Source organism: Anas platyrhynchos, chromosome 18 (genome assembly GCF_047663525.1).
Source record: "Anas platyrhynchos isolate ZD024472 breed Pekin duck chromosome 18, IASCAAS_PekinDuck_T2T, whole genome shotgun sequence".
Lineage (NCBI taxonomy): Eukaryota > Metazoa > Chordata > Aves > Anseriformes > Anatidae > Anas > Anas platyrhynchos.
The window spans coordinates 4,241,041-4,259,052 of NC_092604.1; the positions used below are offsets into that span (position 1 = coordinate 4,241,041).

At 47.7% G+C, this 18,012-nt stretch overlaps 1 protein-coding gene across 8 annotated transcripts in view; it reads right to left on the reverse strand.

The window, feature by feature from the left end:
• SLC31A1 (solute carrier family 31 member 1) overlaps nt 1–18,012 on the reverse strand; it is a 26,939-nt gene continuing 8,927 nt past the window's right edge. For 2 of the 8 annotated variants that reach the window (XM_038164886.2, XM_038164885.2), the window contains 5 exons: nt 11,969–12,029; nt 7,350–7,465; nt 5,099–5,171; nt 4,541–4,709; nt 1–3,869 (listed from right to left, as the gene is read on the reverse strand). In XM_038164886.2, coding sequence (XP_038020814.1) covers nt 3,668–3,869; nt 4,541–4,709; nt 5,099–5,171; nt 7,350–7,460 — 555 coding nt within the window. In that variant the 5' untranslated portion in view covers nt 7,461–7,465; nt 11,969–12,029 and the 3' untranslated portion in view covers nt 1–3,667. Of the gene's footprint in view, nt 3,870–4,540; nt 4,710–5,098; nt 5,172–7,349; nt 7,466–11,968; nt 12,030–12,148; nt 12,219–12,249; nt 12,905–15,832; nt 15,988–16,951; nt 17,289–17,384; nt 17,504–18,012 lie in introns of those variants that run through there. The other 6 variants (XM_072025535.1, XM_072025536.1, XM_005027529.6 and 3 more) reach the window with 6 other exon arrangements.

Sequence of the window (18,012 nt, forward strand, 5' to 3'; positions counted from 1 at the left end):
TAAAATGCAATCTATTTTATTGGTTAATTATATACAGGAGACTTGATATGCACAGTAACATTAGACAAGTTACCTCCACAAAAAGCAAGAGTAAAATCAAAAGTGACAGTCCGCTGTAAACAAAACTATACATCCTGTTGGATCTGTTAGCACTGGCTCCAGCCCAACTGAAAAGGCACTCCAAGAAAAACAGAAGCCAGCTGATGAACGCAGCCTGGATACCTTGTGCACTTCTTCCAAGATGATAATCCAGAGGCACAGCGTGTGGAGACTGAGTATCAGGGTGCGATCAAAGGCAGACACAGGACATCACATTCTAAGCATGCTACATGTGTTGACATATGAGTTTAATTTACTCGAGTCTAATAATCATTAGAGTCCTTACCTCCCTCCAAGTACTGCTCGATGCGAGTTTAGTGTTAACATCAAGACAATTTAAATACAGCCAGCATAAAGGCTGGGACTGCAGCAAAAGCATTCAGCGCAAGTCATCGCTGGGAGGCCGGGTTTTGCTCAGTCTGGGAGGGCAAACAGCAGCCTGGGCCAAGAGCATGGCAGCTGGTGGAGGCTGGAGGATCAGAGGGAGGCTGGGACACGGGGAGGTAGGTGGCTTGTCTGGATTGTCAACATTTAACCAAAGAAAGCATGGCCAGAGCTGGGATTACAGATGTCCCTCTCCCAGTTGTGCCTCTCTGCATCAGCAAGCTCAGCAGCACAGAGGGTGCCAAGGGAGCAGAGCTACGGGCAACAGTCCCCACCACAGACAGCACGTTGCCTAAGAGTGCCATCTTCTCTCCTGACACCTCCTCTTCGGGACTTCCCTTGTGCACCTCACCCAAAGCCCCTGATGTTCACGTCGTGATGCTCATGAGCTGCTGGAAGGCAGCTGGGGCACCTGCTTTGGAGACTTCAGCCCAGTTTCCTGCTAAGTCAGCGTCACTTCCCTCTGCGTGCCGGAGAAAGCCGTGTGCACTCTCCTGTACAGGGTGGGCAGGGATGACTTCAAAAACAGAGGTGTTCATCCACAAGGCAGAAACAATGCAAGGGAGGTTACACGTACAGTGATGCAAAACTGAATTTGTATCGTAAGAGCCACAGCAATTGCATGATCCTCAAGTCACCTATCTGATCGTTTCAATCAGAGAATTCACGTCTGGTCACTTGAATGCAAAAGGTGGCTAAAAAGCTTCAGTGACAGCAAGATCAGGCCAAGCAAAGGCTTTATTTTACAGAAAGACATAGCAAGAGGTATATGAATTACCTAGTGTCAACACACAAAGCCACTGTACCCTATAATCACCCATCCCTGTAACGGCAACAGCTCCCGCTTGTTCACGAGACCAGATGTAGAGGGTCTCAACCCTTCAGGGATGAGGTCTCCGCAGCGCAAAGCTTTCAAAAAAACAAACAGCCAACTCCAGCATGTAACTGCTTCACGTTTCTCTGACAAGCACTAAGATGTCCACGCGGCTCTCCCATAGGGATTGGAAGGGTCTGTCTGCCCCTCTCACAGAGGAACACGACTCCCAAAGGGTGCAGAAGATCTTTTTACTTCATGACTGATGCAGAGAGAGGGCATCAGGCTACCTGTGACTTCTGCAGCCTGCTACAGACACAACTCCCTCCAAAGACCTGACTGGGGAAGAGCTTAGCCTGTCTCTCATCAGGAGATTGCCACAATTTTTCCATGAAAATAGCTTTACTTCTTTCACCCAGAAGCAAATTTGTTACTGAAAGAAGCTATTCAGAAGCCTGAGCTTGCTTTTAATTCATCTCCTTCTGCTCTGTATTTGCACTGCCCAAAGAAAACAAGATGACCAAATAAATACCTGGCGTCATCCACAGGAAGGTTGACTTTAGGTGGTGCAATTCAAGACCCGGCAGGACGCCAGGTAGCGGCAGTAACAGGCTTCCTGCTGCCATTCAGAGGGTGAGCTCTGCTGGTGGTAGCGTCAGCACAGCGAGGAATCCACACATACAGGAAGGGGCTGTGCTCCGTAAGGCATACAGGACAGAGAAACCTCTTCACAAAGATCAGCTTTCCTGACATAGCTACTCTTAACAGCATGGCTAGTAGCATCTTTGGAGGGGAAAAAAAAAAAAAAACAAAAAAACAACAAACTGCTACCGAGTGTGCTCAGACACTTTGATCTCAAAAGCACTTCCTGTCCACGTGGCACATCCTGGTCGTCAGCCTGAAAGCGGTGTCTGTTTTTCAATGGCCTTCTGGAAATCTCACCGTCTTCCCTTTCAGCCAGTTACAGGCACAAAGAGAGCATCCTGGGCAGAACAGCTCCAGCTCTGCACCACATTCTAACTGCACAACATTCCCTACAACAAGGAGCAGTGTAATAAAAGTGCTAAACCAAAACTGCTCTTTGGAAAACCCGAAGTGTTTTCTGCACATCACCCATCCAGGAAGCTATCCTGTTTTGCCCATGAAATGTGTAAAGCTCATAGCACCAAATGGGAAGTTCTTTACTGTGCTACATGTATCCACTGCTGGCACTGTCAACTCCTGCACTCCAACTAACAAAGTCACAGCATGATTAAGACAAAGAGGAGTCATTTGCATTAGGAATATTTTTTAAATCAGCCCAAGCTGTTCCAAATTTCACCTGAGAATTAACTGAAGGCTGCTGTAATCCTATCTTTTCTTTCTTCACTTCCCTAAATCTCTTTTACAGAAACAAGGTTGTTTTCATTTCACTCCAGGAACAACCTTTCAGACACGTTATCCTTTAGCGTCAATAAATCATTTAGCTCTTGCTTCATTTACAGAATTAGTTTTAGTAAGCCAGAAGTCTAGCTCTAGATCCATCCAACGTGAAATCAATATGGGTTCATTGGTCTATTTAAAATCTTTTTGCCCCGTGAATGCAGTTCTTGTTCTGCATCTACTCCATATATTTCCATGATTGGGAAGTGAAAGCAGCCAAACTGAAATGTTATCACTTGAAGCTCAGTAAAACCACTGGATGTATCAGAAGACTAGCAACACTCGTCATACTCTGATGGGCTTGGAGGACAGACTCCCCTAGACCCCCTGAAGCACTGGGGTCAAGGTACTCTCTTGCCAGGACAGACCTGAGTGTGTCTGATGTGCAGCACCAAGTCTTCCTCAGAGGCTGAGTCCTATGGAACTCTGCCTTAGAAGGTGCCATTGGCCCCAAAAGCCACAATGCCAGGAAGATCTCCTCCCCTGGCATTATGTACATATTAAAAAAAAAAAAAGTAAAATAGCCATTCACACTTGTAGGCTCCATTGGAAACTCTGATCTTTAGCTACTGTTCATAAAACCTTCACAGATGTACATTTACAATTTAAAAACAAAATGTTTTTTTTTTTTTAAAAAAAAAAAAAAAGAATAACCTCTACATTTCTGTCAGCCAACTAATTTCAATCACAGCATAATCTAAGACTAAAGCAAATCCTAGCCAACGGCTACCACGGGACCCTCAAGAGTCAACCCAGCTGCCAGCCTGCAGCATGGGGGAGCAGCATATTCCAGCTCCTCACATCCCTGCACCCCAGCTAGGAACTTGTGGTGAACTCCAGTTGATTTTCTTTGTATCTTTTCTTTCAGCTTAGGAATGATCCAGTCTACATGATGGCTGCATTTCAAGAGAGCAGTGGGATGGAGGGGCTTCTGGGCAGCGTCCAGTGTTAATGGCAGTGCTCAGTGATATCCACAACAACTGCCTTTTTCCAGCTGAAGAAGAAATAGCCCATCCCTGCCCCTGCTGCCACAGCTATGCAGAGGTATCCATTGTACGTCATGAAGATCAGCATAAGGAAGTAACTGACCACGACTTGAATGATGTGCAGTACTGTCTGCAGGAGGTGAGGGAAGCTCAGCATCTGCTGCCTGACAACACAAAACCCAAAGAACAGTCAGCATCCATGAGACAGAGATGGGAAAATGAACATTCCTTACAAGAAAACAGAGCTCAGGCTGATGAGATGCCAAAGTGGGCATGAAATGGCAGAGGAGATAAAGCAGGCTGGACATAAACTTTTGCATGCATTTGTCATTTGGAACTGTTTTTCCCCACAGATCTAACTGACAGTTAATGAAATACAGTACTTGCTGGGAAGACAAAAGTTTTAGATGAGAAATAAAACTGAAGTTTATTTTAACCCCATTAAAAAGCAGAATCGCCTTTTTTCTTTCCTTTTTTTTTCCCCCCTCTGAGAAGAGGCTTTGACTAGCTGTCAACAGGATGATTCTACGGATTTTGTGTCAGGGTGGCTGGCGATAACACACAAATTCTGTTTCTGGGAGCTCCCCAGATGTGTTCTTTTCTGCTTTGGAAAGAAATAATAATAATAAAAGCTCATCTGCATCCTTGCTGCTTTCCCTCTTTTGTCCTCCACACTGAAGGCTGGCCAAGTTATTCAAGTGTCTAGCAGTGTCCAAGTCTGCAATTAATATACTTTACAAAGAGTTATACTGACTGGAGAAAGTTTATTCTGTCCCAGTTTTTGCCTTTCTCAGGTGTTGAAAAGATTTGTCTTATAATGAAACGAGATTCTTACCCAACAGTTTTGTGCGTCTCCATCAAGATAGTGCCATTGGGACCTGGCACTGGCATGGAGTTGTAGCGAATGCTGACTTGGGATTTACGAAGCAGACATTCTCGGGCAATCTTAAGGCCTTCATAAAACATGGCTAGGAAGAAGACAGCCACAAAGGCACCAGCCATTTCTGACAAAAGAGGAAATGTTATTCTATCTGTGGAACACAAGATGTTTCCTTTAAAACGTGTCAGAAGAGACACCATATGATTCAACAATGTCACACTGCATGGCCTACAACAGGGCACTTGTGCACACTAACAGGTGGTAAATGTGAATTTAACTCACACACCAACTGGAATTTCATACATGAAATGAAACCATCAATCACTTTGGCTAGTAAGACTAGTAAAATTCTGAAACTACATGAACATCTTCCTCTTTTTAACCCCACAGATGCCATTTAAAACAGATTTGCTGTGGTGTGTCTGGATATTTTTGGCATAATAAAAAGTAATACCAGCAACATTCATCAACCGCAAACACTTTATTTGGAATGGTCGAGACAGCATTACTAACCTCCAGGAGTATTGATTGTAAGTCCAGAAAACAGCAATGGCACATTCTCATAGCTGAAGTGGAAAGTCATTGCCTGTCCAAGACATAAAGAACATCAAAATGAGCCTGAATAGTCCATGCTGAGATGGAGCTCACAAAATATTTAACAAAGGCTGTTGTATTACACCAAGAATTTAGATCATTTCAGTTGGTCACAAGATAGACAAAAAAACCTCTCTACTTTAACAGACACAAGCTAGCCATGGCTGAAGATGCTCCAGTTTCCAACTCTAGCTCTTTTAGGTAGTGCCCCTTGTCAAAAGGCATAATTCTTCAAGGTCCCTGCAGAGGAAAAGTGCCTTCCCTTTGCTTTTGCAGTTTGCTTTCTCTTCAGCATCAGTATCGGTAGTAGTCAGGGACTGGGGATGTCTCTATGGAGCTCACCCTTGTCTCCCCATGACTACTCATGGGTTGGGGTACAGGGCGCTTACTTCTCCTCCCTGACCTCGTATGAGCTCACACAGAGAAGGGCTGGTATAGCTGAATCCCCTGGCCCAATCCTGCACTGTGCCAGCAGACTATTATCTCCCTACAGAACCCCCTAACACTCTAGGGGAGAAGGAGAGGCCTAAATGCATGTACAATAACGACTATTATACAGAGTGGGACCAGAGCTTCCCCTGGGTGAAAACAAGCGCTTCTGGACCTAGACAGTGAATGCTGTGGGAAGGGGAGACACCAGTGATCCCAGCTAAGCTGCAGTTCGTGTCATCTTCCCATCCAGGTAAATACGTTGCAGCTTAGCATGTTTTGAGCACAGCAGACATTCATGGCCCCAGAGCAGAGTGGCTATAAAACACCAGTTTTTAAAATTAATTGAGTATCTTTACATTTATGCCAAAAAACAAACAAACAAACAAACAAACAAAAAAAACACAAATCAAAGAGTGTTACAGCCTAATTCCATAAACCATAGCTGAAACAGGTATTGATACTTGGTACAAGTGAGGAATGGGAATATGCATTCATTGGCGTGTATCCAGTTTATTATCCAGGATACTTTACCTATTTACTTCCTTCCCTGACCATCATATGAGCAATGTCAACTCAAAATGTCGTGCACTTAATCAGACTTTTCAGCTGGCATGGTCCTGTAATTATCCGTTAAGATAAGCAAGTGACACTTGTAAAGAAACAGTAATTATACGAAAAGTAATAGATTGGAGAATGTCACTAATTAGCTGTAAGATCATATGAAGAGCTTCATGAGGAGCTCTTGAGACTCTTTTCCAGATATGCCATCGGTGATAAGGCAGGACTGTAAGCTCCGCTGGGCTCTGTACAGGGCCATGTTCAGAAGGGGAAGGGTTCTCTAATCCTCTGCTCTCCTGCTGTGATACTGTGTGCAATAGAAGTAGCAGCAGTGCTGCTATTTGGGGCGTATGGCTGCCAGGTAAACTTTAACTGAAGGCTTACAAAATGCATTTCTGAATACATCCCTATTTTAGATTGAAATGCACACTCTTCCCTCCCTTAAAAGCTTAAGCTCTATTTTAATAATCTCAAACTCACCCCAAAAGTATTTAGACAAGGGAGGAAGAGCTGGTAAAGGCCCTAGAAGTGGCTACACACAATGACACAGATCCTACGGTCATCATGGAAACTACAAAGCTTCAGTGATGCCAGCATGCACAAGCCTGAACTTGCTTAAATCAAAGCCAGCTGAAGCAGCAGGACTCAGGAGCAGCCCACCCTTACTGCCAGTGTGGCAAAGAGCCCTGGTAGCAGTTTGCTCCCCAATCCCAGTGCGTGCCTAAAGTTCAGGAGAAAAAGGGCACAGAGTTTGCTTGCCTGCAGGTCAGCACAACCCACTGCAATAGCGTGCATTCCTCTCAGTGACAGTTACTGTTTTAGCTAACAACCCAGGCAAACTGCATCCACCTCTTTTTCTTGCAGGAAAATGCTCACTTTGAATTTCTGCCTTTAGCTTGCCAGAGAGCTGACACCAGGCTGGCTGCTAGAAAGGTTTTTGCAGGGAAGACCGCTTTGCCATAGGATCCCCGGCTCTGAAATACATTTCATGTTGCTTATCACCTCCTACCACTCTCACCACAGGAGAGCACAGTAGGGCCTGGGTTTAACTGGATTGATTCATGCCTTCTAAAGCTAAGCTAAACTTCCAGTTCTGAAGACAACAGTCTTCAAGATGACAAGTTACCCTGAACCACAGACAAGGAAAAACACTCCACTTCATGCTGACTGTGCTACTTACCATCATCATCATCCCAGATCCATGATCATGTCCCGAGGCTGCTGTAGTGTGGTGATGACCAGGATGCATGGTTGTCAACATGGAGCTGTTCATGTGGGAATCGTGAGACATCTTCGCTACAGAGATAATCAAAAAGGCATGTGGAAAAATGAGACAAACAAAGGGGAAAATTACATGAAGCTCTTTTCTAAACAGAGGACAGTTTCTCTACTGCTGCTGCAAGAGAAAATACTCTAAGCCACCAAGGTATCGCCTGAGAATAGCTGTCTCTGGATAAACTCCCGGAGCATCCTCATGGTCCTGCGCTCTGACTGCAAAGAACATACAGCAAAGCAAGCAGGAACATTTAAAGGAGGTGTGTCCCTCTCAGCTCCACATCGTTGTGTTGCTGCACCATCCTAAACATTCTAGCCAGAAGGGCAGCATAATGTGATTGAGGTAGCACATGGAGACAAGTGCTCAGCATAAAGGTACATTTCTTATCTGTAAGGGGAAAAAGTCTCTTCTCAATTGCAGTCATGCAAGAGGCAAAAATGTCTCATGCCCCTTTATAAATTGCATATACTAAAGGATCAGATTGCAGTATTTCTCTTAATTGACAGTTATGCATTTTATTGGGAACATGTTTAACCAAGAAACGACGTTAGGTGGTACAAGACCTATCGCCAGGCAAAGGTCTACAATAGCCACAGGCAATCCAATTTCATTTCCATGAGCTTTACTTTGTCACATCTCCCCTCTAATCACATTACACACAATGAGAAAAACATTCAGAAGGCTGCCAGTCTAAATCCCTAATCAGGTTACTGCAAATCAGGTATGTCTGGACATGCTACGTTAAAAATAAAAATGCACCTAGTGGTTAGATGTGCCCAAGGCCTCTGCACCCTGCACAACCTGGGATGGAACCAGAAACAATTCTCGGTGTGCACTGAAAGTTCACCAGGTGGAAAGAGCATCAGGACAGAAAACAACCCGGGAATACCAGTCAGTCCTGAAACAAGTGGATTCATCAGAGTGATGATCCAGGCAAAGACAGCCCCAGCATAGTCCAGGTGAGATACCACTGAAGATAAGCACTGCTGCTGCTGTACTAGATCCTGTCTGGAGCACTCTGTAGCCTTCTGGTCCAGTCCACAAGTAAAATAAAGTGAAATCAAATCAAAATACAGACTCTTTATCTGATTAAATTATTAAAAAAAGAAGCGGGGAGGACTTCCTACTAGGTAAATCATCAGGAGCATTTATAACAGAGAAAAGAGCTTTAAAAGCTCTAAAAATCTAAGTTATTAAAAAGCTCTAAAAAAATAAACTAACTAGTTTAGAAAACTGAAATACATTTGGTGTTTGAACAGATAGGTATGAATATATTTAGACTGGAAATCGAAAGTGAAACTAGAAAAGCTCTCCAAGCTGAAAGCAGAACTAGCAAGCAAACACCCAAATGGCAACCAGCTGATGACTATCATCCAGTTTGTGACAACGACCTTATGGCAGAGCTGTTCAGGGACCACTGGGGGCCCAGGACACGACAGTCAGTGTGTCCTTGTGGACATCAGTGACAGGAGGTGGTCTCAGAAGGCTTTGGAGTTAAAGCAGAAGAGCAATGAGAGAAGTTAAAGATTTGTGGGAGATAAGGAAGCAAAGTTAGCAGTGCTGGGGAACAAAGCAAGAGGAAAGCAATTAACACTGAAATTAATGAATGAAAGTTTGTAGCATACCTCTTACTGCATCAGACTCCTCCACAATAACTTGCTTGGAAAATTAACTCATAGTATAAGCTACTGGCACTGGCTAAAAGCAGAATGTATTCCCTGCCCATAGTTCTAGTATTTCATGGCTATTCCACTTACCTCCCCCTCTGATCTGTGCTTAAATACAGAGACCAGAAAAAGAGCTCCGAAAAATGTTCAAGGAAAAAAAAAAAGACAAGAGACTAATGCAAGAAGCAGCTCACCTGACAGGGACAGGCACTGCTGAAGGAAGCCCGCAGAGCAAATAGCGTGATTTTCACACAGTATAGCTTTAAAGCTCACTGTTTCTGAGAGTAAATGTTCAAGAGCTAGAACTGAAGTCCCAAAATACAAGCACTTGGAAAGGAAGCCTCTGTCAAGACACACAAGCTTCAAAATATCTTTTGCAGCAGAGGAGGAAGAGCAGCCAAGGTGGTTTATACCATGGGATCAAAGATAAGCGTGCCACAAGAGGAATGAAGTAATGTAAGAACCGCCCCTCTCCCCTGGCCAAAATCTCGTCTCTCCTTCTTCTTTTAGTTGACTGATCCACAGCCTTTGCCCTGGCATTCTCAGCAGTGACCGCAGCCCCAAATCACCACTCATTCACTTCAGAGCATTACGCTGCCACCAGACTGCAGGTCCCAATGCACTCCACAGAAGCCCTGGCTCTTTACTAGCTCAAAACTCCCTCCGTGGTTGGTTTGCGTCCAATTTTTCACTGATTTACTGCCACTGGTTTTCACAAAGACTGAAATAATGTAAGTCTTCTCTAGGTATTTACAGTGTATTTCCCTTGCACACAACAAGGCCAGTACTTAACGCAGCTGCATGTGGCCGGGCAGCCTTTGTACGGCGTACGGAGCGTGCTGGCTGCTCACCTGCGTGGCTCCTTGCCCCCAGCCCCCCCAGTGCTCTGACACCGAGCCCGCCCCCAACTGCAGTTACCAAACACTGAAAGATGTTTTGTGAGATCCTGAAAAGCATGGGGGTTAAGTTACTCAAGAGAAAATAGCCAGGACCGACCCTTCAGCCATCTTTCTGTTACTAAAGATAACCAATGTGTGGACACAACGCTGTGTAAAAATAAATCACTTCCAGCAGAACAACCCAGTACAGTAAGTCTCTGAGTTTCACATCTTAGCGGGTCTGTTTACCCTTGTCTCAGGGTAAAAAGCAGTATCTGGACAGCGGGAGCAATAGGCTAATGCTAATATTTCAAGCTGCAAATCTCTGCTTTGCTTTTGCAGACTCCAAGAAACAAACTGACTGCCACGAGCTGTGCCTGTCACAAAAAGAAGGTCAGCATTTTTAACAAGCCTGGTGCCATACCTAGCAAAAAACAAACACACCCTGGTTTCTGTTACAGCAAACTCTCTAAATAGCTTTAGCCATGAACAAACCCAGCATTTCAGCAGCAGGTATTTTTGTCTGAATGGGTGACTTGATCTCCCAACCGGTGCCTGCTCCACATGTTTGCACAGAGGGAAAGAGGCGCTGGGGCGTGTTCCTGAGCACGCCCCGGGCAGGGGACCAGGAACAGACAGCGGCTGCACCAGGCTCCAGCACTTCTCGGTGTTTGCACACCTGAAGACCTCTCGGTGTACCTGTCTCCACGCTGCTCTGTCACCAGGGATGCACACATACAAGGATTTTTTGTTCCCTCCGCAGTAATCTACCACATAAGAAAACAAATAGGGTGGAACGGGGCAGAGGAATGAGGAAGTTCTTTCCAGGGCTTGATTCTTTCCCTTGTCCCAGGTCAGAGAAGCCACAGAAAAGCCCCTTTTCAAGGACAGAAAAGGGGTCCATTTCACGACCCCTTAAATTCTTAGGGAAAACAGCAAGACCCAGAGCTACGTGCAGCACCTCTCCTGCTTTAAGCTGTCACCTCAGAGCAGGACGGAGCTGAGCACACAGGCAGGCTGTGTTCACACAGAGCTTTGTGCCCCTCCGCTGCAGTGCCGCTGTGGCAGCTCAGCAAACCAGGCTGGTTCCGGGGAATCACAGAAACCTACAGGCAGGAACAGGACCTGGCAACAATGAACTGTTAGCTCAGGTTCAGCACTGGGATTTACTTTCTCTCTCTGCCAACGTTTCACCAGCGCTGCCTCACCTCACGCACAGAGGAAAGCTTTGGCAGTGGCTCCAGGGCACGCAGAAGGGAAGGAAGTCGGGTATCTTGTGCCAGTGCACAACAGAAAGAGTGGGAAAAGGAGTTGAGCCTGGTGAGAAGCCAAACACAAAGCAGGCTTCTCAAGCAGATCTCAGCCAGAAGACAACTGCCGTTACAACCTCTACAGTAGTTTCTCAGTCTCTTGTGGCTCTGCTCTGGAAACAGTTAATCCAGAATCCTGTCAATTCATAGGAAATCACAGTTTTCTGCAGCAAACAGCCTTCCAGACACCCAAGGGACACACAGCAACATACAGGATACACAAAGAGGACAGACTCTGGGAAGAAAGGATCTGCCAAGCTCCCAGGAAGCGCTGTACAAGTCAGCTCAGTCTGAAACGCGGAGCACGAACAGAGTACCTCAGTCACATTCAAAAGGAATGAAGCCACTTTCCAAATCAGAAGTCTAACAGGATTAATAACGGAGCCCTAAATGAACACCCCTTCCAGCAGCAAACTCTCCCCTTCAAAACAGTGCCCCATCTTTCCCATGCCAGTTCTAAAAAAGCAAGAAATAAAACCAATTCCCCCGACTTTGCCCAAAAGCCTTAAAATACACCTCTTCAGCTTTCTTTACGCTAATTATTTGTTCAACAGAGGCTGCTCTGGCTGCTGTGACCCAGCGCAGCAAGCACACCAGCCCTGCCCACAGGAATAGCTCCTGCACAGCACCCCCGGATTTCTGCCCGAGCACAGCTGCGTGGTTCTTACCTAAGTGTCTCCAACAGCGTTTCTGATAGCGAGAACAGGATCAGGGGGTCCTTCTCTCCTCCTGAACAAGAAGTGAAAAACATCTGGTAAGATTTACTGACAACTAAAATGAAAGCACCCAAGAGAAAGCCAAGGGAAAAAGATTAAAAACGGCAAGTTGAAAAGGCAAAGATCTCTTGCCTGCACATCACGTACAGCGCCGTCCTGCATGAAAAAGAAATGCTACGTACGAAAGACATGAGTCATGGAAAAGGCAACCCAAATTTCAGCGTTCTACTCACCGCAGTCCAGCTGGCAGACTGAGTTACCCTGGCTCTGAGCTCGTGGCCTCAAGCCCAATCTTTCCCTTTTTTTTTTTCTTCCTCCCAAGTGCTGTAAATGGAGGTGGGATGGGACGCTGAGCGTCTGCACACGCTCCAGCACCACTCCCTGGCTCCAGCCGTGGTCAGCACCGAATGGTCTGAGCTGGTCAGCATAGGACCCGCGCTGCTTCTACTTCAGTCGGTTTCCTGGCAAACTTGACAACTTTAACTGCTTCCTTCCCAAACTAGCGGACTTCCTCCAGGATCCCAGGCTTAGCTTCAGAGCTGCTTAAAGGGACAAGGGGACAGCCAAGGGACAGCCAAATTCCACCTGTTGCTACTACAAGAGCACCCAGCAATGCCAGCCAGAGCCCTCCTGTGCCAAGCTGCACAGGCACACTTTAAAGACAGGGGGAACAAACAGATTGTTCTTCAGCAATTCACTGCAATGTGCTTTACAAATACGCACCGCTGCTCTCCAAAGCCAAAACTCCCCCCTCGGAGCTCTCCTAGTTGCAGTTTCAGCAACCCCAGGCTGAACTCGGATGCCGGAGGAGGGACTGACCCCCCACACACACAGTTTGACCCCCATACCTCCCAACTGCACGCCTCTCTCCCCTTGCACAACTCCAGAAGAATGAACACTTACAACACTTACTTGTACACTAAGAATGTAAGCTATGTTCACAAGGTCACAGCAAAAATGTGTGGCTTGGCCTGGAGCTGTGTCACTACCTCAGAGTCCCACCCAGGAGCCTTCACCAGAAGTTTAGAACTTCCTAAAAGCTCGACACAGTAGAAGGAGTAAAGACAAGGAGCAAGGAAGAGAAGGGAACAGCTTCAGGAGGGAAGCTCCGTATGAAGCTTGCCAGGCTGCCTTAGTTTGGATTTCCTCGGTTCTGTCCAGGACAGGAGAGGCTTGCAGACTGAATCAGTGGAGTTGAGCAGAAAGATATGCTGCGTGACACAGCGCACCTTCCACCTGTAAGCACCAGGTCCGTGGCTGCCTGTTGGAGCAGATGGGATTCAGAAGGCTCAGAAGGAAGAAGACAGACACTCTGGAGGATGTCCAGCTCGAACCAGAGGGTGGAGTGCAGGTTGGGATGGACAGAAGAAAAGCTCTACCAGCAGCACGCAGCGTGCAGCCTCAGGAGGAGACAGTGCCTGGGCAGCACGACACACAGAGGCTGGAAGCAGTCAGCAAGGGAATGAGGAGGGAGATGCAGCAGACCAGCAGCACGTGGAGAGCGGTTCTTCAGCAGCTACCAAGCACAAGTGGAAGAAAGGACTTGTACAAATACCATAGGGGGTTGTTAGAATGCAGGGAGGGGAGAAAGCCATGTGGAAGAACTGATCCTTCGCCACCACCTCCACCAAGGACCCCAGCTGGAACCACTACAGCACAGCCATGGATGCTGGAGGGGACAGCAGGGCACCCAGAACCCCAAAATCACTCCGTTGCTCACGAACCATGCCTGAGACAGACGGCTTGCCCAGGCTGAGAGGGAACCTTCCTCAGACCACCCCGAAAAACTCACTGACTGAGGCAGGATATGCAGGGAGAGCAAAGCAAAGCCTTGTGCCACCCACACAGGGAGCTTCGAGGGTGAACAATTAATCCAGAACTCAGCTCAGGCTCTCTGCAGAACAGCCAGATCCCACGGCTGGGGGCAATGATTACGCTCTGCAAGTACATGCCCCTTCCTCAGTGCCTGGGGGATCTTGGTGGGGTCTTAGCAAAGCCCCCGAAGAGCCACGCCAAAAGCGCAGTCGTTTTGCTGTTTTTCTCACACTTCATCTGAGCTGCAAAGCTCTATCCTTCAGGGCTCCTGGCTGCCACCGTTTGTTTGTTTTTTTCTTTCCAACTCTTAAGTTTCTTTCCCACATTCCACACCTGTACCAATACCTATTTGTTCCTCGCGTTTTAGGGCTGCTCTTTCCCCAAGAGATAGAAGCTGCACCCTCCTGATGAAGCTGTCACGTTACAGTCCTGCACATCACAAAAACGAGTGGTCCAACGCTGGAGCATGGATTCCCGCTGGGATGCTGGCTCGCACAGACTTCCTGGAGTTGCAAATCAGTTGGCAGCTCCGAGCAGCTATATACGTCAGTCAACTTTTAATTAAAATTAAGATTAGCAGAAGCTGATGAAGTATCAGCGTTAGTCCTCTGTATTGAACCAAAGCAAGACCCACACGTAGAGCTAAGGTAAAAATTGACTGCCTTCCCCCAGCATGATCCCTGTTACCGAAGGAGGGGCCAGAGCTCTTCCTCTTAACATGGCCCCAGCCACGTCCCTCTCGGGGAGTTTATTTTCATAGCAAACTTGTCTGATCACCTTCTGTTAGAGACCCTGCTTGATCTGCCTCCCTGCAAGGGAAGGTCAGTCCTAAGCTCTCAGCTTATGCAGACTCCCCAGGAAATCTCTAAATCTTTGAACACACAAAAAAAAAAAAAATGATCCGAGGACAAGCTGTTCTTTACAGGACAATGCACCAGACTGCACGAAGCAGAGTATCAGTCCACCCATGTCATTACTAATGGGCCCAGTGAAGTGGAAGGCAGCAGAAACAATCCTGCATAGCAAAAACACTGACTGTAAAACCCAAAACAGTGGAGGAAAGGCTAAGAAATGCTAGCAAGGGATCTGCACAGACGGAGAAAATAACATTGAGTTAGGCAGCCTGAGCAACAGAGGGACTCCTCTGGTGTTGCTCAGCCACACCGAAACTGCAAGAGATGGAAAAGCAATAAATGGTGGGCAACCACAGGCAGCACGGCAGAGCTGAGGAGTCCTTGCCAACGTTCTCCTGGCTGCAGCCTCACTTCTGCTACCGAAGTCTGCCAGTTACAGCCCCAGTTCATGCACACCTCCCATCAGGACCAGCACTGCTCCTCCGGTGCCTCACAGCGGGCCCCAAACCCCACCAGGCTGAAGTTCTGCTGGTGCCAGCCACTTCTCAGCCCCATCAGGCGAGCAGGTAAGCTTCCTTGCACTGAGATCACAGCCACGTTTAGCACGAGGCAACAGCACTAATGCCGTCACTCCTTGCTTTGTGCCTTGCTCTCACAAATCCAGGTCAGTAATGCACTGGGGGCGCATCAGCACAGGGATCAGCAGGAACTCCCCACACCTACAGGAGAAGCCAGGACACACTCTCACACGGACTATCAAGCATTAAGGTTTGTTTTGAACGCAGAAATGCAATCTGAGAGAACTCTCCATGCTGGGCCCAACCTGGGGGTCACCACCCCCACCTGCTCCCCACCACCCTGGGAGGATCGCCGCCTCTTCAGCACAGCAGCTCCCTGCGGTCCCCTGCGCCGTGCTACACATGAAAACATTGCTGAAGGTGTGCAACAGGCTTTTGGACTGAGGACACAGCAGCATGTACTCCTGCCTAGACCACAGTCATGCAGCTGAAAATAGAGCATCGCCCTGGCACTGAGAAATGCAAAAGCTCAGGAAGGGCACGACACTGGGAGAGCCGCTGGAATTGCACTTGGCAGCTCCTGCGAGCACCACAGGATGCAGGCTCGCAAAACACAGCACGGTACTTGCCTTGTCTACAGGTGCTGGTTTCACAGACACCGCTGAGCACACATCTGCCACAAAAAAGCTGGCTCGAGGGAGCTTTTTTTGGGTGATGGACAGATGCTGAAACCATCACGGTGCTGCCGATGGTTGGCGACCTGTGCACACACGCATGCACTGCTCTTATCCACACAAAGGACAGCCGGGCAGGAGGCGGTGACAAGTTTTGGAGAAAAAGATGTTAGAAACAGTATGAACTGCAGCATTCTAGTACACCAGCAATAAACTTCTACCATCCTGATAAAACACGAATCCTTTAAACCTGAGTGATTCCAAATTAACACAGAGTCCCTGGTGGGGCAGTTTAAAGGATCCAAGCACATCCCAGCCTTGGCCTTCCTTGACAGCCCCAGCCAGCAGGACTGCTCTGAGCTGAGCAAATCAAAAGTGCAGCTCAGGAAACAAAGCCCAGCCACCTTGGCCCAGTGGGCATACCCACTGACCAGAAGCAGAGGCCAGGAACAGAGCTGTCAGCGGCGTGCTGTTTTTTCACTGCTAACCCACAGCAACAAACACCTCAGTCAGCATTCAGGAAAGGGGAGATGCTGCGCCAGTGGGTGGCGACTTGGTGACAAAGGCGGTGCCAATTAAAGGCAGCCAGAATCTCTTCAACAGGTCAAAGTCTGCCTGCTCACCTCTGAGGGTGCCGAGCCTTCCCCTTCCCTCATGGTACCGCTCCGGCCCTGGCACAGCCACAGCACCTCCAGCCAGCCTGAAGCGAGGAGGTGCAGGTGCCATCGGGTGCCAGTGCAGAGCTTTTGTGCCCCTCCTGAGCAGCTTCTTCCCTTCTGTACGTAGGCAGCACTGACCCACGCCCACTTTCATTTCTCTATTTCTTCCATCACCGACCTTTCACGTTCTGTACTTGCTCTGCGCTGGTTATTCCTCTCCTTTTTGCCAGTTTTCTGCCCCCCAAGGGCAGAGACGTGCCTGAGACCGAGGCACCTCACAGACACAGGGCCTGGGGAGTCAGCGCCAGCCCCACAGCTCCCGGAGCAGGGCAGCTGCCACACCAAGGCAGTCCCGCTCATCTGGGTGTGCCACGGGATCACAAGTGCCAAAAACTGACAGAGGATGCACCGTTACCATTTCTTCATAAAACTGCCAGGCTAAAGGGCTCCTCCACCAGGATTCCTCAGAGCCAGCACCAACGCAGAGCTAGTACCAACAAGTCTCCATCAAAGGCCGTTCCCAGGAGGCATCTGCAGAAGAACTTCTTCAGCACTCCCTGTGCATGCCAAAGGCTTCTGAAGCAATTATCCCGAGACTGCAGTCTGGCAGGGCAATTTATCACAGCTCCATCTCTCCTCCTCAGATCATCAAGGCTATGAACCAGCAGCGCAGTAACGCGTCCCCATCTCACAAAACGCCCAGCACCCAGGGAACAGAAACCTGGAGGCCTCCCCTCGCCCCAGGGACCGAGCTGTATTTAAGCAGAGATAAGGCAGAGAAGTTAAATCCCAGTGGTTTAACAGGCCTTGGTGGGATGCCAGCATAGCTGAGCGCATTCTCTCTGTACCTGACGTTCAGGCAGGACCCTTCTGCTAGAAACTTCTCGGTGCTTGCTGTCAGCCGGAGCGAGCGGCCCAGCCCTCCCTGCTGCCAGAGGAGGGCAACAGGACAGCAGCAGGGAGGAAGAAAGCAGAGAGCTGCCACATGACCCGCACTTTCCAACATTACACAACTTCTTGAATAAATACACTTCCTTATCCTCGGCAGTGGTTTCTGCAGAGATGTTACACAACCGAGCACGGGAATGGTGAGCGGTGAGATGCGATCCATGCGGCCCGAGAGCCGGGCACGTCCTGCTGCTTCGCCCCGTGCTGAGGGACTGAAGCGGGGCCCGAGCCTCACAATACACTTCACTTTTTAATCTAAAAAAACACAGTCTATATTTGAAACCTTATTCTAACAGAGGTATTAGATAACTTCTGCTTCCTGAACCCAGCTCTGAAGAAGTTGACATTCAACCCCTCTTCCTATTTTATATGTCCTAATCAAGGACGGCTTCTAGCATGGATTCTTCTATTTACAAAAGACTTTTTTGTTTTTAATTTAATGATGGCAAAACTCACATCTGAAAAACTAAATCATAAAAAAAACTTTTTGTGTACAACCTTCTCCATTGTGTTCACTAATTTAGCAAT